The sequence below is a fragment of the Carcharodon carcharias genome, chromosome 2, assembly GCF_017639515.1.
Source record: "Carcharodon carcharias isolate sCarCar2 chromosome 2, sCarCar2.pri, whole genome shotgun sequence".
Taxonomy (NCBI): Eukaryota; Metazoa; Chordata; class Chondrichthyes; order Lamniformes; family Lamnidae; genus Carcharodon; species Carcharodon carcharias.
Genome location: NC_054468.1, coordinates 188,580,513 through 188,604,404, shown reverse-complemented (window position 1 = coordinate 188,604,404; position 23,892 = coordinate 188,580,513). Strand labels below are relative to the sequence as shown.

Here is a 23,892-nt window from a genome sequence, read left to right as displayed (position 1 = left end):
ATTGGACCTCCATGTTGAAGAGGAAGCGGTTGGGGCCAGGGAACTGGAAATTGTTGATGTGACACAAGGTGTCAGAGGAAACACAGATGTAGATGGGAAAGGACTGGACAAGGGAAGAGAGAAGGGAGTCAAGATAACGAGAAATGAGTTCCGTGGGGCAGGAACAGGCTGACACGATCGGTCTACCGGGACAGTTCTGTTTGTGGATTTTGGGTAGGAGGTAGAAGTGGGCCATCTGAGGTTGGGCGACTATCAGGTTGGAAGCTGTGGGAGGAAGATCCCCAGAGGAGATGAGGTCAGTGACCGTCCTGGAAACAATGGCTTGATGTTCAGTGGTGGGGTCATGGTCCAGAGAGAGGTAGGAGGAAATGTCTGCGAGTTGACGCTCAGCCTCTGCGAGGTAGAGGCCAGTGTGCCAGACAACAACAGCACCACCCTTGTCAGCGGGTTTGATGACAGTGTCAGGGTTGGACCTGAGAGAACGGAGTGCAGTAATTTCAGAGAGAGAGAGAGTAGAATGGGTGAGAAGAGCAGAGAAATTGAGACGACTAATGTCGCGCCGACAGTTCTCAATGAAAAGATCAAGAGTAGATAAGAATCCAGAGGGAGGGGTCCAGAGGAAGGGAGAATATTGGAGGTGGGTAAAAGGATCCGTTGAACCGGGAGAGGACTCCTGCCCAAAGAAGTGAGCCCGGAGACGAAGACGGCGGAAGAAGAGTTCAGCATCGTGCCGAGCCCAAAATTCATTGAGATGAGGGCGTAAGGATATGAAACTAAGTTCTTTGCTAAGCACTGAACATTCAGCGTCGGAGAGGGGAAGGTCAGGGGGTATAGTGAATACACGGCTGAGGCTGGGATTGGAAGATGGGGTGGGGACGGAGGGACAGGCAGGGGTGGAGGGTCCTAGATGGGTGTTGCTGTTGATGAGGTGTTGGAGCTTGCGTTCCTTAGCACTTGAGAGAAATAGTAAAAGTTTCTTCTTGAGGCATCGGATGAGACGAAGAATAAAATGAAACTGGGGATACGCGCAGCTTTGAAAAAGGGTACGGCGGTGCTGCTGGAGGGAGAGGTCGAGTGTGTTCATATGGCGGTGCATGGCACTGAGTGTGGATCTCGGAATGTGACGGGAATAGCAGTCCGAGAAACGTTTTATGTCCCCGAGATACCTGTAATACTGGGTGGGTTCGAAAAATGTGGGGTGGAATTTCAGTTGAAATCCACGTGGGGTAAGTCGGAGACGGAGACAGTCACTGAGAAAGGAGATATGGCTGTGAAAACAGGTTTTAGTAAACACCTTGTCAAACACCAGGATAGAAATGGAAAGCAATGAAGGTGAACAAGGCAAAAGAGAGATACGGAAATCTTGTTGCAGAGACGAACAAAACTTCTTCAAGGAAGGCATTTCTTGAAGAGCAGTGGCAGTCAATTAAACACAGAGATAAAAACAAAAAACTGCAGATGCTGGAAATCCAAAACAAAAACAGAATTACCTGGAAAAACTCAGCATGTCTAGCAGCATCGGCGGAGAAGAAAAGAGTTGACGTTTCGAGTCCTCATGACCCTTCAACAGAACTATGTGAATCCAAGGGGAGGGGTGAAATATAAGCTGGTTTAAGGTCGGGGGGGGGAGGTTGGGTCGGGGGAGAGAAGTGGAGGGGGTGGTGAGGTTGTAGGGACAAGCAAGCAGTGATAGGAGCAGATCATAAAAAGATGTCACAGACAAAAGAACAAAAGAACACAGGTGTTGAAGTTGGTGATATTATCTAAACAAATGTGCTAATTAAGAATGGATGGTAGGGCAGTCAAGGTATAGCTCTAGTGGGAGTGGGGGAGCATAAAAGGTTTAAAAATAATGGAAATAGGTGGGAAAAGAAAAATCTATATGAATTATTGGAAAAAAAAACAAAAGGAAGGGGGAAGAAACAGAAAGGGGGTGGGAATGGAGGAGGGAGTTCAAGACCTAACGTTGATGAATTCAATATTCAGTCCGGAAGGCTGTAAAGTGCCTAGTCGGCACTTGTTCCTCCAGTTTGTGTTGGGCTTCACTGGAACAATGCAGCAAGCCAAGGACAGACATGTGGGCAAGAGAGCAGGGTGGAGTGTTAAAATGGCAAGCAGCAGGGAGGTTTGGGTCATTCTTGCGGACAGACCGCATGTGTTCTGCAAAGCGGTCGCCCAGTTTACGTTTGGTCTCTCCAATGTAGAGGAGACCACATTGGGAGCAACGAATACAGTAGACTAAGTTGGGGGAAATGCAAGTGAAATGCTGCTTCACTTGAAAGGAGTGTTTGGGCCCTTGGACGGTGAGGAGAGAGGAAGTGAAGGGGCAGGTGTTACATCTTTTGTGTGAGCATGGGGAGGTGCCATAGATGGGGATTGAGGGGTAGGGGGTGATGGAGGAGTGGACCAGGGTGTCCCGGAGGGAACAATCCCTTTGGAATGCCGCCGGGAGGGTGAAGGGAAGATGTGTTTCGTGGTGGCATCATGCTAGAATTGGCGGAAATGGCGGAGGATGATCCTTTGAATGCAGAGGCTGGTGGGGTGATAAGTGAGGACAAGGGGGACCCTATCATGTTTCTGGGAGGGAGGAGAAGGCGTGAGGGCAGATGTGCGGGAGATGGGCCAGACACGGTTGAGGGCCCTGTCAACAAACGTGGGTGGGAAACCTCGGTTAAGGAAGAAGGAGGACACGTCAGAGGAACTGTTTTTGAAGGTAGCATCATCGGAACAGATGCGACGGAGGCGAAGGAACTGAGAGAATGGGATGGAGTCCTTACAGGATGGGGTGTGAAGAGCTGTAGTCGAGGTAGCTGTGGGAGTCGGTAGGCTTGTAATGGATATTGTTGGACAGTCTATCGCCAGAGATTGAGACAGAGAGGTCAAGGAAGGGAAGGGAGGTGTCAGAGATGGACCACGTGAAAATGCTGGAGGGGTGGAGATTGGAAGCAAAATTAATAAATTTTTCCAAGTCCCAATGAGAGCATGAAGCAGCACCAAAGTAACATCGATGTTCCGGAGAAAGAGTTGTAGAAGTGGGCTGGAGTAGGACTGGAACAAGGAATGTTCCACATACCCCATAAAGAGGCAGGCATAGCTAGGGCCCAATTGTGGACATGTTCCTTTTGTCAGCAAAGGACGGGGCTCTCTGTGTGAATATATGTGGCTTCTGGCATGCACAAGTGAACCAGTGTGAGCCCGGCTGACAATCTTAAATTGGTTTTCAGTGTAACCATTAGTACAATCAGAATTGTTTAGCAGGTGTTGTCCGATCATGGAATCACCTCTAATATTGGACACAATGTTTTGAGTTTTGCAAGCATGGGCTAGTTGGGCGGGATCAATTGTGAACAGCCAAAGGGATGTGCTGTTTGATACAATCTGCTAATCAATGTGATGTATGGCCTAAATACCTGGCATCACACCAGCACTGAAATTCATTTACCACATTGCTCATTTGTGTTATAGACAGAACATCATCTTTTTGACTTGATGACAGTATTCTGTTAGTGGAGAATACCACTCGTATTGCTACTGCACAGTGTGCAATAGCTAGCTTCACCTGACGCTCAAATTTTTGAGACATCCTACCCTTCCCTTCTAAGGTAATGTGAGGTAGACTGAACACTTTTCAGGACCGCAAGTAGTGGCCTTAGGCCCATTCATGAGTTTGTGCAATAGACAACGAGCGATGATCTGATCAGGATAGCCATTGTCCCGCCTGATGGCTTTGATGTGCCCTATTTCAGCATCAAGCTTGCATGGTGAGAAAATGGCTCCAGCCCTATTTAAGTGGCTGCCGATAAGGACAATCTTATAGGGCTTGGACGTGTTCTTTTCAAATTTCAAACTTACCACTCCCAGTTGCATTATTAATCTGCACAATCCAGTAGCAGTCCGATTAGTGGTATTCCATTGTAGCTATAGTAGGTTCCTGAAAAAAAGAGTATGCATTTAATGGGCAGCAATGGTCTAGCAGCAGGAATCACCTTTGTACAATCTGCAGCCTGATACCATGGTAATATGTAAAACAATTTTCTGCTGTATATGATTGAATTTAAAATGTAATTTATATAGACAAGAGTTAAATAATAGATCACCAGTAAAAATTGCTGCAATAATGACTAATATAGTATTTCTTCACAAAATGATCATTTCATTGATCTGACAGAATGTGTAGTTAATTGTCTATTCCTTAAAATTTCATCTAGACAATATTTAATTCCCAAGGAATAATTGGTTTGTATTTATCCCTGTTAAATTAGTTGGGATTTAATTTAGGTCCTTTCCTACTGATAAAATAAATGACAACTTGACGCTGATTAAAATTTTGCGATTTTATTTTATAGTTTATTTGGTCAATATAATGGAGTAAAAATATTTTTTATTATTTTCCCATTATGTAATTTCGCATACTTTCTGATCTCTAATTCTGGCTGTCACTTATTGAAATATTTTATCTAAACACTGTAATCTGAATAAACTGTTAATTTGCAAACAGTTGTAACTTGCCCCACCTATTTCCATAATTTTTGAATTATTTTTAGATTAATTCTATAAGTTAGAGATTTTTTTGATCAAAAGGCAAATACTGAAGAATGAGTCAAATGAATGCATATATATTCACACTGGCTAAGAGTTAGGTTGTATTATATTCCATTAGTTAACTATAAATTCAGCTTTTAGAATGAGAAATTGGATAATGAGCACTGACTATGGTTAACAGTGACTGTGGTATGATGTTCCTTTTTTAACAAAAAGCAGGAGCGTGCTAGTTTTACAACATAATTAATAAAGAAACTGGGGTATGTGTGGCTTGGAAATGTGTGATTCCATAAATGTGATTTAATTATTGATTTAATTAAAGAAAATGACAAGCATCTTCCACTTTCTGTTAAAACACAAATTTCACCCTTTAATGATTTATGGTGCGAGCTTTATAATTTCACAGAAGAACTTTTGTGCTGTGCTTTTGCACACTCATGGAAAGCTTATGTGTTCCAATATATAGGAACTGGATTCCATGGCTTCAATTTTATCTTTGGCAGGCACGCCTGATTGGTGGGCCCGGGAGCGGTCAGGAAATGGACCGTCAACCCCTGACCGCAATTTCACGCTGGCTGACCAATTAACGGCTAATTAACTAGCATGAAACGTGCGCTGAAATGCTCAGCGCTGCTGGGGTGATGGCGGGAGATGATGTTTCCTCAGATGCGGGTGAGCACTGAAAGAAAGCTCCCTGAACGCAGACAGCTGCCTCAGGGAGCTGGAGACCTGAAAAAGCTAAAATAAACGTTTTGAAAGCTGAAAAATGTCTCCATGCATCATAACCAATGATCCGAAAATATAGCTGATAAAAATGCTGTCCACAGAAATTTATTTTTATCCGATTTCATCACAGAAATTTCATCCCGCCCTTGGATGAGGTTTGATGAAAAATGCAAAGGCCGCCTGGCTGGTTTGCCTGTCCACCAACTGTAAGGTTGGACGGGCAACGAAAAATTGGAGTCAATTGCGTCGTTAATGGGCTTAATTGCACTCTTAATTGTCGGCGGGCGCAATTGTCCAACTTTTGCATGTGTATGCCGAGCAAAATATTATTCAACGTCTTCTCTTGCGATTTTACACCCGATCGGGTTGGATGCACGCCCGCCCGTGGGATGTAAAATTCCGCCCCATATATTTGTAACCAAAAATGCAATACTACAAAATGGGCGTAAAATATTTTTAAAGAAAATCCATATAACTAGTTAGTATTATACTCACAGAAATAAGACATTAATATCTCTGTTAAAATAGCAGAAGGAGCAATGACATGTAAGTGCATTAAACATTTTCCCACTAATATTACCTAAGGTAACGATTAGCCTATAGATACCAAGTTGCTATTCCTTTGCCTTTAATCCTGCCATGTAGTTCATCGAGGCAACAAAACATCTGATCATTCTTTAGATACTGTATATGTAACAGAAAGAAATAATGTTCAAAACTGATTATAACTATTCAATAAAGTTTTGCAAGCATCTCTGAAACACAGAATTCAAAACAAAAGATTTGATGTCCCCATTTCTTTTGCATTTGTTTAACTCATTTGTTGAAGCATCCTGTGTGTAAAGCGTTATTTAGTAGCCAAGTAAGCAAGCAAAAGAAGAAGAATCATACGGACTCGAAACGTTAACTCTGTCTTTCTCTCCACAGATGCTGCTGGACCTGCTGAGTTTTTCCAGCATTTTCTGTTTTAGTATGTGATCCTCACCCTGGCTTCTTGTGGTGTAGTATGTAGGTACATACTTCCGCACTAGTATTGTTAAGATAAAAGTAGATTTAACTACATAGACTTAGTTGGGTTAATGATCCATATGCACGTCGTTAATATTAATTATTTTGTAACTTTTCAGAAATTCATCTGTATTGCATACGTGTTCAATTCCAACTCCTTATAAATAGTTTACATAATGCCTTTTCAGGTTTTATGCTTCCCTCGGTTAATTCCACTGCTTGTTTACCATGTGAGTGCCATCCAAAAGGATCAGTGCATCAGACCTGCGATGGTGTCACAGGACAATGTGTTTGTCGAGACCCTTCAGTGACTGGGATACACTGTGACCACTGCAAGGAGCATTATTTTGGTTTTAACCCTGGAAGTGGAAGGCAAGTTGTTGTTCATTTGTGTCATGTTTTTGAGTTGTGCAAACATTGTGGTTCTGTGGGCTGATGTGAAAAAATCTATGGGGCTAATTGTTAACTTTAGCTCAAAATGGACATAAATACAGCTCTGCATTTTTTCGACTTTAGCAAGTTGAAAATTGTCTGTTTCTATAAAGAGCCAGCTGGCAGGTAAGACCTGTTGAGGGGCGGGGGATGAGAATGGTCCTTTAGGCATCACTGTTTAGACTGCTCAAAGCCTTGTATAGCTGGCCTAGCATGCATGGAACATGATCTGTCAAGTTGAACATAAAAATAGTAATCGGAGCCCTACAACTGGATTAGAACTCTGATTTACATTTTGGAGCCTCCTGGCTATTTCGGCAGGAATGCCAGGCACTTGGCTTGCTGAAATGTGCTTTAGGGTCAACAACTTATAAAACTCAGTTTTAGTTTTTATTTATACTTCCATTTAAATGGCCCTCTTTCATTTAAGTATTTTTTTGTTGAAGCAGCATTTTTTTCAATATGAGAATTTACTCCCACTAAAAGCAACAGGGTGCCATTGTATACAGTACATTGCCTTGGGCAATAGACTATTGAATAGCCCACTGGGCATCCCTATCTTTAATGTGGGAACACAAATTGAGTACTTTAATGTATTAATTTTTTCCTGGTCAGTATACATAATATTCAGTGTCATACTGTGCACTAAAATGTATCGCCTGGTTGGATCTCTTGCTGCTTAGTAACAGCATGTTAATAACTGATTGCCTAGATGAAATGGTGGAGAATTTCACAAATAACTAATATATTCAAATCTTGACAGATCACTGTTTGTAACATCCATTTTGAAAGTGAATCAATCCCATAAGAATGAAAAATGAACTTTTTAAACTGATTACTGTGGATGCTTTTCTTCACCTAGAGAGTAAACGTAATCAGATTTCTTTGTTTTAATATTACAGATCATTTATCTTGAAAAATAATTACAAAAACAATGTTGAGTGGTTTGAAGGTCCTTTTTAACCGCAGAAAAATCATTCACATTTCTCTGGTGTTCCACTATGCCAATAATTTAGCTATCAATTAGCAACATCACAGAGAATTAGCATATATAATAAATGTCTATCTAGCTACAGGTTTCTTCCTAATTTCAGATATCATCATTTAGAAAAAGAAAAATGTGGAGAAGCTTTGCAGTACATTTAGATGGCAAGATTTGTTTAACACATACGCCTTCACATTGAGGATACTCTAGCTTTCACATTCAGGATACCTTCCATCGTGTTGTGTGGCACTACCACTGTGCTAAATGGGATAGATTTCAAACAGTTCTAGCAACGCAAGACTGGGCATCCATGAGGCGCTGTGGGGGATCAGCAGCAACAGAACTGTACTCGACCACAATCCATAACCTCATGGCCCGGCATATCCCCACTCCACCATTACCATCAAGCCAGGGGATCAACCCTGGTTCAGTGAAGAGTGCAGGAGGGCATGCCATGAGCAGCACCAGTCATACCTAAAAATGAGGTGCCAACCTGGTGAAGCTACAACACAGGACTACTTGCGAGCCAAATGGTATAAGCAGAAGTAATAGACAGAGCTAAGTGATCCAACAACCAACAGATCAAATCTAAGCTCTGCACTCGTGCCACATCCATTTGTGAATGGTGTGCACAATTAAACAACTCACTGGTGGATGAGGCTCCACAAATATCCCCATCCTCAGTGATGGGGGAGCCCAGCCCATCAGTGCAAAAGATAAGGCTGAAGCTTTTGCTACAATCTTCAGCCAGAAGTACTGAGTGGATGATCCATCTTGGCATCCTCCGGAGGCCCCCAGCATCCCATATGCCAGTCTTCAGCTAATTTGATTCACTCCACGTGATATCAAGAAAGGGCTGATCGCATTGGGTAATGCAAAGGCTATGGGCCTTGACAAAATTCCGGCACGTACTGAAGACTTGTGCTCCAGAGCTTGCAGTGGCCCTAACCAAGCTGTTCCAGTATAGCTATAACACTGGCATCTACCCGGCTATGTGGAAAATTTCCCAGGTATGTCTTGTACACAAAAAGCAGGACAAATCCAACCCAGCCAATTACCGCCCCATCAGTCTACTACTCACGATCATCAGTAAAGTAATGCAAGGGGTCATCAACAGTGCTATCAAGCAGCACTTGCTTAGCAATAACCTGCTCACTGACGCCCAGTTTGGATTCTGCCAGGGTCACTCAGCTCCTGACCTTATTACAGCCTTGGTTCAAACATGGACAAAAGAGCTGGACACCTGAGGTGAGGTGAGAGTGACAGCCCTTGAAATCAAGGCTGCATTTGACTGAGTGTGGCATCAAGGAGCCCTAGTAAAACTGGAGTCAATGGGAATCAAGGGGAAAACTCTCCACTGGTTGGAGTCATACCTAGCACAAAGGAAAATGGTTGCGGTTGTTGAAGGTCAGTCATCTCAGCTCCAGGACATCACTGCAGGAGTTCCTCACTGTAGTATCCTCAGCCCAACCATCTTCAGCTGTTTCGTCAATGATCTTCATTCCATTATAAGGTCAGAAGTGAGGATGTTTACTGATTATTGCACAATATTCAGTACCATCCTCAACTCTTCAGACACTGAAGCAGTCCATATCCAAATGCAGCAAGACCTGGACAATATCCAGGCTTGGACTGACAAATGGCAAGTAATATTTATGCCACACAATTGCCAGGCAAGACCATCTTCAACAAAAGAGAATCTAACTGTCACCCCTTGACGTTCAGTGGCACTACCATCACTGAATCCCCCACTATCAACATTCTGGGAGTTACCATTGACCAGACACTGAACTGGACTAGCCATATAAATACTGTGGCTACAAGAGCAGGTCAGAGGCTAGGAATCCTGTGACAAGTAACTCACCTCCCGACTCCCCCACCATCTACAAGGCACAAGAGGAGTGTAATGGAATACTCCCCACTTGCCTGGATGAGTCAGCTCCCATAACACTCAAGAAGCTTGTCACTGTCCAGGACAAAGCAGCCCATTTGGTTGGCATCACATCCACAAAAGCTCACTCTCTCCACCAATAAACTGTAGCAGCAGTGTGTACCATCTACAAGATGCACAGCAAGAATCCACCAAGGCTCCTAAGACAGCACCATCCAAACCTCACCCACTGCCATCTAGAAGGACCAAGGGCAGCAGATACAACAGAACACCACCACCTGGAACCTCCCCTCCAAGTCACTCACCATCCTGACTTGGAAATATATCGCCGTTCCTTCACTGTTGCTGGGTTAAAATTCTGGAACTCCTTTCCTATCAGCGTTGTGGGTGTACCTACAGTACAGGGACTGCAGCGGTTCGAGAGGGCAGCTTACAACCAACTTTTCAAGGGCAACCAGGGATGGGAAATAAACACTGGCCCAACCAGAGAAGCCCACATCCCATGAATAAATAATAAAAAAATACAATATTGTGTACTTAAATATGATAGAGAAAATTTGGCTCAAAGTCTATAGCCACAAATCTGGTCTCCATAATGCACTGGTGCTGACGCTATGGAAGCCCTGAGGGCGGAAAGTGGCACCTTCCATGCTGCTAGTCACTTTCAGCGTGGCTAGCGGGCCCAAGCTGGGATGGGGCCTCGTATGGGCATGCACCAAAAACATCAGGAGCGGTCTCGATCAACTTGTCTTGCTGATTTGGTGCAAGTTTTCATAACTTAGATCGTGCAGGTCCACTGAACACCTGTGCTAATCACTCACAGTTGAACATTTGTTCAGATGTATGAGGGAGTGCTATTTAAAAGCCATATAAAAGGCAAACACTGGCAGGCAAGTTGCTTTTGATTTATTTCTGCTGTGCAAATTTTGTGAAAGCACTATGACTTGTTTTTTGGAAGTCAGTTGGTGAGCTGATGCATCCATTGACGGAGGACAGTCACTTGTACACACAGCCTTCAAAAAGTATGGGCTCCAGTTTTGGTGCCTCTGGGTCAACAATACAATCATAGACAAAAACAGAATTACCTGGAAAAACTCAGCAGGTCTGGCAGCATCGGCGGAGAAGAAAAGAGTTGACGTTTCGAGTCCTCATGACCCTTCGACAGAACTTGAGTTCGAGTCCAAGAAAGAGTTGAAATATAAGCTGGTTTAAGATGTGTGTGTGGGGGGGGGGGCGGAGAGATAGAGAGAGAGAGAGGTGGGGGGGGGGTGTGGTTGTAGGGACAAACAAGCAGTGATAGAAGCAGATCATCAAAAGATGTCAATGACAATAGTACAATAGAACACATAGGTGTTAAAGTTAAAGTTGGTGATATTATCTAAACGAATGTGCTAATTAAGAATGGATGGTAGGGCACTCAAGGTATAGCTCTAGTGGGGTTTTTTTTTATATAATGGAAATAGGTGGGAAAAGGAAAATCTTTATAATTTATTGGAAAAAAAAGGAAGGGGGAAACAGAAAGGGGGTGGGGATGGGGGAGGGAGCTCACGACCTAAAGTTGTTGAATTCAATATTCAGTCCGGAAGGCTGTAAAGTCCCTAGTCGGAAGATGAGGTGTTGTTCCTCCAGTTTGCGTTGGGCTTCACTGGAACAATGCAGCAAGCCAAGGACAGACATGTGGGCAAGAGAGCAGGGTGGAGTGTTAAAATGGCAAGCGACAGGGAGGTTTGGGTCATTCTTGCGGACAGACCGCAGGTGTTTACGTTTGGTCTCTCCAATATAGAGGAGACCACAATCATAAAATGGATCAGAGTTTGCAGAGAGGAGAAGTTCTATGAAGATGGAGAAGGAGGAGATGTCTCCAAGAATACCCTACCCACCATATGTTTGCCAAAGCCATTCTTATGCTTCCACCTCAGCTAGAATTAATCCCTGAGGTGACTCAAATTCAACATGGATCTAGTCAGATGATTATGCCACCTCCTTCAAGAGGACTTGCAGCCTCACACCAGGGCAAGGATAGCACTGCCAGTGGCCTTAAAAATCACAGTCACATTAAACATATGCCACTAAATCACTCCAGGTGGCAGTGGGTGACGTATAGATCAACTCTTAGTATGCCATCCATCGCTGCGTTTGGGAGGAGATGGAAGTCGTATATGTGAAGAGAGGTGATTATGTCATGTTCTCTCTAAGCAAGAAAAAGCAGACTGAGCGAGTACATGGTTTTGCCAGGGTAATAGGATTACCAATGGTGCAGGAAGCCAAGTAAGTGGCTCTGAATTATAAAAACTACAAGATTACAATTCAATCAGTGTATAATTGGTGCAAAACCACACACAAACCATAATACTCGTGATTGCCTGCTATCCTGGCAGCAGCCAAGATGCCTTCATCTTGAGTCAGTCTGCTGTTTGCACCATCTTTAGGTCTCCAAGGAGAACCAGAGGATGGCAGCTAGGAAATCAGAGATGCCCTCTCTACACCTAGCTGATGACCCCACACCACCATCTGACCGCAGGAGGACCATGGGCATATATTGAAAGCCATGTAACCACCAGAAACCTTGTGAAGTAGATCGTTGGCTTACTAAAGCAATGCTTCTGCTGCATGGGCCACTTGGGAAGAACCCTCCAGTACATACTAGATTATGCCTCCAATTTAGTGACCATGTTGGTCTGTTGTGTCCTCCACAATATTGCCATCAGGAAAGCGCAACCATTGCCACCAAGCAACCAAAGGCCACATCAGGAGGAAGAGGAGGAGGCAGGGAGGATGCAGCCAGAATCCATTCACTCCATTCAAACTCTTTGAGAAGACCTGCTCAGGCTCTGCTTCCCTTAATGGAGCATCCCTTCATCACCATGGTTCAACCATCCCCCACTTAATCATCCATATGGGATGCCCCATAACTGCAAATCCTTAGTCAAAACCCTTCAATGAAAGCCATCACCAATAACAATTCCATAGCACCTTTACCTAAAAAAAACACATTACTTATACAAATAGAAATGAACAATTCACGCTTATTCATTTTCTTATTGTCTATTTTGGGTGCCTTTGGTTGGCCTAATGCTTTTATGTAGTGCTACTCCAGTGACTGCAGCATGGTTGAAAGGCTGCTGACTTTCAGTGGGGGAGATTGCAGATGGCCTCGCAGGATGTCCTTAAGCAGCTATGGACCTAAAAGGCCCAACTTTGTACTGTACTATCTCAACATGGGCAGCAACTGTCTAAGTTAGTTGGCAGACAGGCAACAACAAGGGTTTGGCATGGTGTCCTGAGAGAGGGACAGCAGGTTCTTGCTTGACAGTGTCACTGCTACTTCCATGGGGCGACACCTCACCAATTCTAGTAGTCTGTTGGAGCAGATTTCTGGACAGCTGTGAGATCTTGCATGCCTCTTTGAGCATGGTATCTGTAACCATGATGCCAGCAGTCTGACATGCTTAGTGACAAATATGAATCTCATTATATTTGAGTCTCCATTGCAGTAGTAAGACATTGGGTCACATGTATTCCACATGTATTGCAGTGCAAACTAAGACAATGATCACCAGATGTTGAATCATGGCTGGGCCCAGAAGTGTTTTCCTGGAGTTGGTCACCACTTCCATGGTAGACAGGATGATCTCCAAGCTCTGTGTGATGTCCAGTGTCATGTTTGATCCAGACTCCTTCGTACTTCTTGACAGTGACAAAATGCTCCCTGGTATGCCTGCCAGTGCACCAAGATTCATGGTGTGCATCCTCATCAATGTTCTCCTGTAGACTACCCCATTGAAATCTTCATCTAAGTTCCCTGCATCAAAATTCATCTGTGACCTCTCACCACTCCCACCACCATCCCACCACTGCTCCCCACTACCACCACCCCCCCCCCCCCACCCCAACCACTTCCCCCGCCAACTCCCAACCAATCTGGTGAACTGGTACACATGTTATTCTTTCCATGTGGCCTGCTGCAGTACACATTGCTCAGAGACTCACCATGTGCTGACCTCAGCTCTATATTAACCTCAAAAGTTCTGAGTTAGTGGCTTCAAGTGTCAGATCAAGTGATGATGTGTCTTCCTCAGAGGTGTGAATGAGGTGTCTCATTCTCTTCCTCCTAAGGCTGGTCAGTTCTTGGGTTTCTGAAGGAAAAAAATCAGAAGGGAGGGTGGGAGTGAGGTGTAAAGCAGCAAATCCATTCTCATACCATCTGCAGCTAGAGCTCCATGCCAAATAGCAAGATAAGGGTGAGATTAGAGTTGACAGGGGCATAAGCATTAACATATTGTCACCCTCAGCGTTCTCAGTGACACTGAATGTAATGGGCAATGATGCAGGCTGCCCCATGATTTGTGGCAGCATCACCTCCAGAGGGCTCAGGTGGCACAGACATGCCTGCCCCTTGCTGATTCTCTCTGTTCACTTCTATTCCTTGTCACCTTCATGAGAGAGACAAGAATATCAGTGAGTGTATTGCACCGTGTTTGAGCCATGTGCCTGCCATAACTGAATAGCAGGAGGTATATGGAGGCATCAAGATGTAGGTGTAAGGCTGGTATCATTAGAGATTTCTGAGGATGAGGTAGAATATTGTTAGGAAACAGACAGTTTAAGTAAGTATATTGGTATTTTTGAGTGTTATGAATGGGTTTTAGCTTTGGTGTTTGGATGTGATTTATATTTCTATGTCTCTGTGTTAAGAAAGGTCAAATGAAGTTTCAGTTTCACTTTAAAAAGGTGCTTGCATTTCTAATGAGGAGTTTTACTACTTAAGAAGTTAAGCAAACACTAGCAACAGGGGGCCAGAGACGCAGGTCCATCCCACAGACACACACAGGAGAAGAGAAACAGCAGTTTGTTTTGGAAGCTGTTGGAGTTCAGTTGGTTTTGAATTTGCTGCCAGGGGAGACTGGAGCAAAGGGGACAGATAGCCAGTCCCAAGCTAAAGAAAACCCTAAGAAATCGAGGGGAGTTGAAGGGGGGAAATCTAAAGCAGACCTTCTAGTCAAAGGAAGGACAGGAACCTGGAATTGTCCTGTTAAATGAAGTTAAGAGTGAAGGGCAGAGAGAAAGGCTCCAAGTTTCATATTTCAAGAGACAAAAGCTACAGAAAGCAGATTTAAACTGAAAACAGCTTGAAAGAGGCAAGAAGGTCCAAAGAGACAATTGAAGGTCTGTAACTCTTTGCTATGGGCATATGAAGCAGTGGTACTATTAACAGCTGAGTCAGTGAGAGCGAGTGCGTGGAAGACAGCTTGAATGCATGTGGTGACCGAGGGAAGAGGAACATCAGAAGGAGAGTTTGAAACCCTGGAAGTCAACCCTTGTGGAAGGTGATTGAGAGAAAATTTTGGTTTGGGAGAAGATTCCAAAGCGAGTTCTTGGAGTGTGGAGATGGAAACCCTCATGTGAAGGATGAAGTTCAGTGAGATTGGTTAGTTCACGGTGTGACAAATGTCTGGGGAAAGTTGAGGAGAGATCCATAGCATCTGGTTGAGGTAGCATCTGTCACTTGGTTTCAGAGTATGGTGTGTCTGACCACAGGGTGCCTATTGGTACATGGACTGTATACTTACTGTGAACATTAGAGTATAAGATAGATTTTGTAACTTGTGTTATCCTTACAAATCTGAATATGTCTGTGAAGGTATAGTTGTGGGTGAAGGAGTATTGTAATATAGTTCATTTGCTGGATAAATGTTTTATTATTTTGTTAAAAGTTGATCCGCTGACTCCTGTGACTCTGTTCAGTAGCTACTCTCCACATATCTAAACAAACAAATAAAAGTTAGGGTCTATCAAGCTTGGTTCCACTCTGGGATCAGACTTGTCCAGGGGTAACCTCAGCTGGGAATCATAACAGTATGGAAAGGTAAAGCCTGAGATCCGACTGCTAGTGAGCCCTGATAGGTGAATAATGGGGTGTGGTGCATTGAACAACATAGAAAGTTGGTGGCATGATGAGTATGTGATTTCATATGAAGATGCATTCCCTGGCCCATGTGAGGTCATTGAGCTTCTTCCAAGTCCGGAGTGTCAGACTCCTTCCATTGACCTCCCAGGTCACCTGCTCCCATTCCCTTTGGAGCGTATTCCATGATTGCCTCATAGCTTCCCTCCACCCCACTATGGAAGCATGGGGCTGGATGTCTGGGGACCTTTAAAAACAGCAGGTGGGACCCAGAACTGGAAGTCCTGCCACCATTTCTGGCAGATCCTGTTTTCACTGTTAGGGGAGAGGAGACAGGGTGTGAAGTGCACAGGTGCGAATTACCAATCAGCTGGGCTATTTACATGCAGTGCACAGGACGAGCAGACCCAACTTTCATTCCAGGAATGGGCTCAATCGGCAATGTGTTCCACAACTTTATGTTGGAGACATAAATGCTCTTGATGGGTGGATAAGTTATGTAGTACTGTCAAGCTGTCAACTTATTTAAATCCCCAGCCCTTTAAATATTGAAAAAAACTTTCTGCCTGTGTCTGTGAGAAGAAAGAAATCCAGTTTCAATAGCTGTTTGTTGACATAAAGTGCTATCATTATGGCATTATTACCACTTGACTGCTTTCTTCAACCTATCATCATATTGATGGCTGTAAGTTCAGTTTCATTGACAGCTCAAAAAGTTTATTAAAAGATTAATTGTCTTTGATGGGGGGATTATGAATACAAATGTTTGTTTTTATACAAGATTAAGTACTTAAGGGTATTTAAATGTATTGAATGGGTTTCATGAATGGAACTGTGTTTTTTATAATGAACTCTGTAATAGATATTTAAAACTTTCTTTTATTTCATCTCAGCTTGGCTCCTAAGGTCTGCCTATTGTAGACACTGGGTAAGTTGGCATGGCAGATGTAAGGGCAAAGGGTGATGGATGGGGTGTGGGTAGGCACTAAGTTGACAAAGGGGCTGTAAGGGACTATGGTTATGGAAGGGCTGTCATGAGATGGCATGCATGAGCGCTAAGTAGGCATAAGGGCTTTAAGGGGCCATGGGGATGGGCTGGGGCATGGGGTTGACATGGAAGGTATGAGGGGCTATTGGGGTGTGGGGCATGGGTTGTCATTAATTGGCATGGATGGGGCATGGAGAGTGGTGGAGGTGAGGGCTAGAGGGCCTGATATTTAACAAAACAACTCAGATGAAGTCACAGCGAACCAAGGTGGGTTCTTTAACCAGCCCACCTCAGCACTCAGCAGGCCCTGTGGCTGCCTCCAATCTGCATCCACTCCCCCAGCGAGAAAGTTCCACCATTCGGTGCACTTCTTCCCAATGTGCTTGCACCAAGCGAAAATCCGGCCCATGATCTCTCTCCCCCTGGCAACGTCCATAACTAAAGCCCATTTGATAACTAAGTGATCTTATTGAAACATACAAGATCCAGAGGGGACTTGATTGGATGGATGCTAAGAGGATGTTTCCCATTGTGGGGGATTCTAAGGGACACAGTTTAAAAATTAGGATCTCCCATTTAAAACTGAGGTGAGAGTTTTTTTCTCTCGGAGGGTCATTAGTTTAGGGAATTGTCTTCCTATAGAGCAGTGGAGGCTGGGTTGTTGAATATATTCAAGGCTGATTTAGATAGATTTTAGATCAATAAAGGAATCAAGGATAATGGCCGGGGTGTGGTGGGGGGGGCACTCGAAAAAGTGGAGTTGAAGCCACAATCAGAACAGCCATGATTTTATTGAATAGCAGAGCAGGCTCGATGGGCCGAATGGCCTACTCTACTCCTAATTCTTGTGTTATTGTGTTCTCGCATCCAGTGCCACATTCTTGAACATGGGAGTTATTTTCTCTGCCTGAGTGATCTATTTGCTTTGGTTCCAATTTCAGCCATTTGGAGTACTGGTAGTCAGCAGCTCTTTCAGAGGGATACACTGCTGTTATGAGCTAGAGATTAGATGGAACACGATTTATTCTTGCATGCTGTTAGGCCCCCTGTTGAGTGTGCAGCCAACTGCGCTCAGCTGCACGTGACATTCAGGCAAAGGAGGAGGCAGAGCAAAGTTTCTGTGTTGCTTGCTTCAGCAGAACTGGATACAAAACAAGTGTGGACCCATTTTTAGCCCTATGAGATAACGTGCCATATATCACACTTGTCAATTACAAGGTATTTCGTTATGTGCATAAGTGTGTATTGAATCATTAGTAATGCTGGACATTCAAAGCTGCACCTATCTTCAAAATTCAAGTTTATCTCTAATTAAGCAATACCAAAAAATACGCTTATTTCTATTCTGTTCTACCACAATAATGTCCCAGTATGTAAACACATCTAGGATTTTCTGCACCCTTCCGCCACCGCAATCTCCTGGTCCTGCCGCAAGTCAATGGACTTCTGGCTGGGGCGCCGCCTCACCCGCAACAGGTCCCACCCGTGACGGGGCTGGAAATTCCCGGCCCTAGTGTGGTACTGAATCAAACAGGCCCTAGTTGAATGGCTGGTCTGTATTGAGTCACCTGACCTTAGTAGGAAAGTAAGTACAGCAGTTTGACACCTAAAAGAGGAAAGTAAAAAAAATCATAGCATTTTCTCCTGAGCACACCATCTATGGATCCTTGCTTAACAATATCCTTGTGTGTGGATGTTGGGCTCAGCTTTGATTGTTGTTTATACTTTAGTAGCCTGCTACTAGTTGCTATGTTGGCTCATTAATAAATATTGTCCAATTAAAAAAGAAACCTGTGGAATTGAACCGCAACATGAACTAGTCTATAATCTCCCAACATGATGAAAGTTAGCCACTGCTATAAATCGCAGAACTCTACCTATAGAAAAGGTGATGGATTGGTTGGCTTGGGCAAATAGGGCATTAATAACCTGATTGGTATACTTGTGCACTGCAGATCCAAAGATATGGGGAATTTTCCCTGTTACCCCCTGAAGAAAGTCTGAGGCGAAAATATAAAAGTCATTGGCAAATTTTTCGGCCACTTGCAAACCATTACTACCTGACACAAGAGGCAGCAAATCTTATTGCATGAGGCAGCAGAGATCAGAATCAGTCTATCAGGAGAAGTGCTGCCTTTTCATGCACTGCTCGTCAGACAGACCCAGGAAACCTAAGTCTTATATGGACCCTGTGTAAGACCTTCTGTGAGCAACCCCCCTTCCTACTGCTCCTCAAGGTATTGCAACCTTTTCCTCCTCTTCCATCCAAAACAAAGAAACAAATATGATAAATCATGAGTACTCATTCAATTTGACTGATGTAAAAGAAGGTCAGTAACACACAAAGTCTTATCTCAAAATTCCATGGATATTCAAAAAGTGCAGTGGCACACTATGATCTGGCAGCTTGCACCTGATTACCCCTTTAAATAGTGCTTCTACTGTCCTGGGTTTGGTGCTGAACAAGATTGTAATATTTCAAGTTAACAACATGTCTGGGTCCTAATGGCATTGTGGATTCCTAGTTTGCATATAATCATGAAGCACACGCCTGCCACAGATTATTCCGATGGCACTTCAGACACTTAAAGAAATCTACAGTTAAAGTGGTAGCGGGCTCAAATTGTGTTGGAATGGGACCACAGGTTTTGGAAGATGACTTAACCTTCATGCCTCCTGCCCCCCCATTCCTACTGAGTGAGGTTGGTTAAAGTCATCCCATTGCTATTGATTGGCCGCAGGAACAGAGATCATTAGGCTGGCTTTGAAAATTAGCGTAACAGACGCTGGATATTTTTGGACAGAGGATATGAGTAATATCTCCTCTATTTTAAAAATGTGAAGCAACTCTGACATAACTTCTCTGCTAAAAAGCAAGATCTTCAGACACTTTTCCTTTGATGTATTGAGGTGAAATTGCCTTAGTTGAAATATATAGCTTGGAGAGTAGCTGATGCAGTAGCAAATAGAGCAGTGGTGCAATCTGATCTGCTGAACATCCCCCAATACATGTCTTATTCATCCTCTAGGAAACATAGGACTGGATTTTACATTGGGGGTGCTGGTTCCACCTCCAAATGTAAAAGATGGAGGGGAGCCCGCATCTGGTTGGGCATTAATTGACTTGTGGTGGAACTTTGGCCCCTCAGCCAACAGGAAGTCCAACCTCAGAGAGTTGCCAGCCAATCAAAGGCCAGCAGCTTTTCAGTACCAGCAGTGCAAACTGGCATGTGTGCCTGTACTACAGCGAGGCCTGCAGGAAGGTATGCTGTGCTGGAACTGAACTGAAAGTTAAGTCTGGGGTTCTTGTCAGAACCAGGCTGGGAGTTCTCAGCCAGGAACATGGGTGACTGGGGTAGACAAATCAGGAGAGAAGGGGAACCTGTGGGGAGAGACCTTGGAAGGTACATTCCAAAGGGCCTAGGAGGCCCATTAAGGAGGCACTCCACCCTGCCTGCCACCAGCCTGTGCAATGAAAGCTACTGGGCAGGGCACTTGGCATGGACCTCTCCTGGAGCTGATTAAAACCCAGCAGTGGTGAGATAGCCCATGGGTGGATAGGCTCTTGAAGCCTCCCTTCCCTCTGATAATTTTGGTGGGGCAGGCTGATAGGTGGTGGGCACGTACCCATGGCATTTTATGATCCCCCCACTTACCAACTATCAGGAGGGCTGTAAAATGATGGAATTCCCATGTGAATCTCGATCCTTGCATGCTTAAAGTAACAGCAAAGATATAGGTGTGAACTGCACAGACCCTTAGAAAAGGTTCAGCAAGATAAACAATTGAAAAACAACTTATACAAGAAGACTTTTGAAGTTCACCTCTTTGAAACTGTAATACTTGGGTGTGGTTTGAAGGAAGTCTGCATTCCTGTTATATTTTTTAAACTGTTGGACATGTGTTTTCAATGTGTGCCACTAGAACGAGCTTACTTATCACGCAAAATTTAGGTGTACTCCTGCTTGTACAGCAACTCTTAGCGCTGTTCATATCATAATACAATCTGCGTCTCACTGGTGCTCTTTGAGGCTGGTGAATGTGGACATAACTGGAAGTTGTTATGAAGCACAAAATGAGTAACAAAGAAGCACCACCCTTGTACTTTCAGTTCTCAACATGAAATTGATGCTGCCTTTGTATACATTCCTCTGATATGTTTATGCCACCTTTTGCCATATGACATAGGACAGAGACTGAAATAATTTGAATAGTTATTTTTAAATTAAAGCTTGTTGCTGAGAGTGCTGTGCATTACTCTGTTGTAGAATTGGTCATATTTTTAATCCAGAATGGTCAGGTATATAAAAATGACCTGTTCCTGCCCGTCTTTCTATTTCACCATTCTCTTCTTTGATATGTGAACATTTTGAGATTTGGGATATAACTTTGCCAGCTTTTACCTCTCCGACCCTCCAGGCACAGTACAGCTGATGAAACATTAGGGGCAGAGTTTTATGGCCCCGTAGCGGTGGGGGCGGGTTAGTAAAATACAGTGAGCCGTGCTGAAGTCCATTGGCTTTGGCAGGACTGTAAAATCCCGCGGGTGTAAAATTCCACCCTCACAATTTAGAAAACGAATAGTAGGTTGGTTACCTTCTAAAACAATAGCTTTTAGCCTAATTGGTAAACAACATTTAGAAGAACAGTTTTATCTAATCATTTTAACGTATTATACGAAGTACCATCAAGTTATCAAACATAAACTAATTTTACAGCAAAGCTATAAGGACAGCTTATTGTTTTTTTATGTTACATGGTGAAAATCATTATATCTTTGTTCTGTGTATTTACAGCTGCCAACCATGCAATTGTAACCCTGCAGGCAGTGTTAATGGCACTTGCCACCAAACAAATGGAGCATGTTTCTGTAAACAGTTTGTAACTGGTTTAAAATGTGATGTATGCGCCCACTATATGAGTCACTTGGATGTGAACAACACATTTGGCTGCAGTAAAAGTAAGTAATTATTTTCCTGCAAGCAAATTTATGGCAAGTATTTGCAAATTGACACTGGAGTACAGTACAGCTGAATATATTTTTGACAGGCCCACTTCAGAGGTTTGTCTTGCAAATACCTGTGGCTGGGGAAAGTTCAAGGTTTTTTTTCTCTACTTTAGTACTTCATAACCATTCTAATACCAGACAGTGTAGTCAGTTTCTTTTTGAAAATGTTTTATGAATCTGATACGTATGTTATATATCATTTTGAGGTATCAAATATTACCAAAACAAAGAGATTGGGCTTGTTAATGATAGTGCAGTAGGCTAAATGCATTTGAGATACTGGTTTTAGTCTATGCAGCTTGGGGTGTTTTTCTATGTTGGCAATGCAGTTGTTGTTGGATGGATGCCAAAGTTTAAGAGCAACTCAGCAATTGGTCATAAAACGTCCTCACAAATAAAGGTAACAAATTCAGGTCTGGAATTTGCAGGAGCTGGGCAGTTCATGGTGTGCTTAGTTGAATAAACATTTCTCTGCATCCTTTAGCACAAAAATATTTCAGGAAGTGCAAGTTGATAAACAGTGTGCAAGGGCATTTGGGACCTTGGTAAACAAAGGGGCCAACAGTATGTCACCTCAAACAATGAGACTTAAAGATTGGGAAATAAATAGACTCAGAAAAAAAGCTGAATTTAATGCCAAATGAGATCCAGGAAGAGCAATAAAGAGAAGGAAAGAAAGATTGAATTAAGGCAGAAAGGGAACATAAGAAAATAATTCAAATTTAAAATTCAACAATTCACTACCTGCAAAAATTAGATTCCACACTTTCAAGTGTTCACTTTTTGGTCCAGAGAAGTTGATTGCAAGTTATCTATAACTATCACATTGTTGAAAGAGTACTTGTTCTATTAATTACTAGACTTAACTTTCTACAGCAAGTTTAACGGGCAATTGATATGCAAATCCAGCAACATCATGAAACTCATGGGAATGTTAAGGATATGCCATTTTCGCAAAGTTTATGGCACAAATTGGACAGGAGTTTGTAGCGATTTTGAATGAACGGGCTATCCCTTCCTCAGCTCAAGCTGTTGGCTGATTTTTGTGTCATTTTTCAGAAAATACTAGGCCAATAGTTATGCTCAGAGTTCTCAAAGCAAAATAAAAGAAATGTCCCACTTGCAGCTTTGGAGAAATCCAACAAACTTGCACAGAAAGGTAGCTCCTTGATCTAGTAAGGTTTGCTGTAAAATGTTGCCTTACTTAAGCAGTGACTTGTAGATTTATGTTTTATGAATCATGAGATAATACATTAAGCAAATGCCATTCATGTTTTTATCCATCATCCATTTCTTCCACCATTTAACGAAGGTGCCAGGCTTGGCTCTTTGGTAATGTCCTTGCCAGTGAGTTAGTAGGTTGTGGGTTCAAGTTACATTCCAGAGACTTGAGCACATAATCCAGTTGTCACCTCTGTGCAATACTGAGGGAGAATGCTGCACTATTGCAAGTGCCATTTTTCATCTAAAACATTAAACCGAGACCCTGTCTGCCCTATCTGGTGAGCATAAAAACATTCCACAATGCAATTAAAAGAACAGGGAGGGAGTTCTTCCAATGCCCTGGCCAAGAGTTATCTCTCAACCTACATGCAGTTTCTTCCTTTGCTATTTGTGGGACCTTGCTGTGCAAAATTGCATATTAGCTGCCATGCTTCCTACATTACAACAGTGACTACACTTTAACAGTACTTTATTAGCTGTAGAGTGCTTTGGAACATTCTAAGGTTGCAAATGATGCTATATCAATGCAAGTTCTTTCGTTTTTAAATATATTTAACATTGTATTTTAATTATTATAGCTCCAATTCAGCAACCCCCACCAACAGCCCACGTTTTGAATTCTAATGCTGTTAATCTATCATGGAGTCCACCTGATGCACCAAACACTAATGAGCTCACATACACATTGTACAGAGATGGAGTAGAAATTCATACAGTTCAGGATAAGTATCCATTTGGTAAGCTATTTTCTTTCCCTGAAATACTAGAAGTGGTTATTTGGTAACGAGGTAATGGAAAAAGTCTACATTTGTTATAATTTTCATCAATTAATGGTCTTATATAATTAGAAGCAATTTTTAAAATTTAAGATTTGAATTCCTTTTCTTTTTCCATATTCCTTCCATTTCTGGCCTATTAGATGGTTAAGAGGGCAAGCAGATTATTGTCACTAATTTTTATCTATATGATCTGAACCATCTGCTAATGTGATGAAAGTATAATCATTTTCATAATATTTTTCTGCTTTATTGTGAAGTAGGTTTATGGGAATAAGTAAGGGTCTGTGTGCAATTTGATTACATTTTGTAGTCAAGCAGACTGCATGTTTGAAATCATCAAAAGAAGCTAGGTGCTTGACATGCTAATGAGTAAACATGGATGCTGGTTTAGCATGTAAGGTGTG

General features: G+C 42.9%; 1 protein-coding gene across 1 annotated transcript in view; it reads left to right on the top strand.

The window, feature by feature from the left end:
- The window catches only part of ush2a (Usher syndrome 2A (autosomal recessive, mild)), a 1,196,697-nt gene that overhangs the window by 246,889 nt on the left and 925,916 nt on the right, over positions 1 to 23,892 (top strand). Inside the window, exons 13-15 of the mRNA XM_041207243.1 lie at positions 6,465 to 6,648; positions 21,274 to 21,437; positions 23,288 to 23,446. Of these exons, the coding sequence (XP_041063177.1) occupies positions 6,465 to 6,648; positions 21,274 to 21,437; positions 23,288 to 23,446 (507 nt within the window). The remainder of the gene's footprint in view (positions 1 to 6,464; positions 6,649 to 21,273; positions 21,438 to 23,287; positions 23,447 to 23,892) is intronic.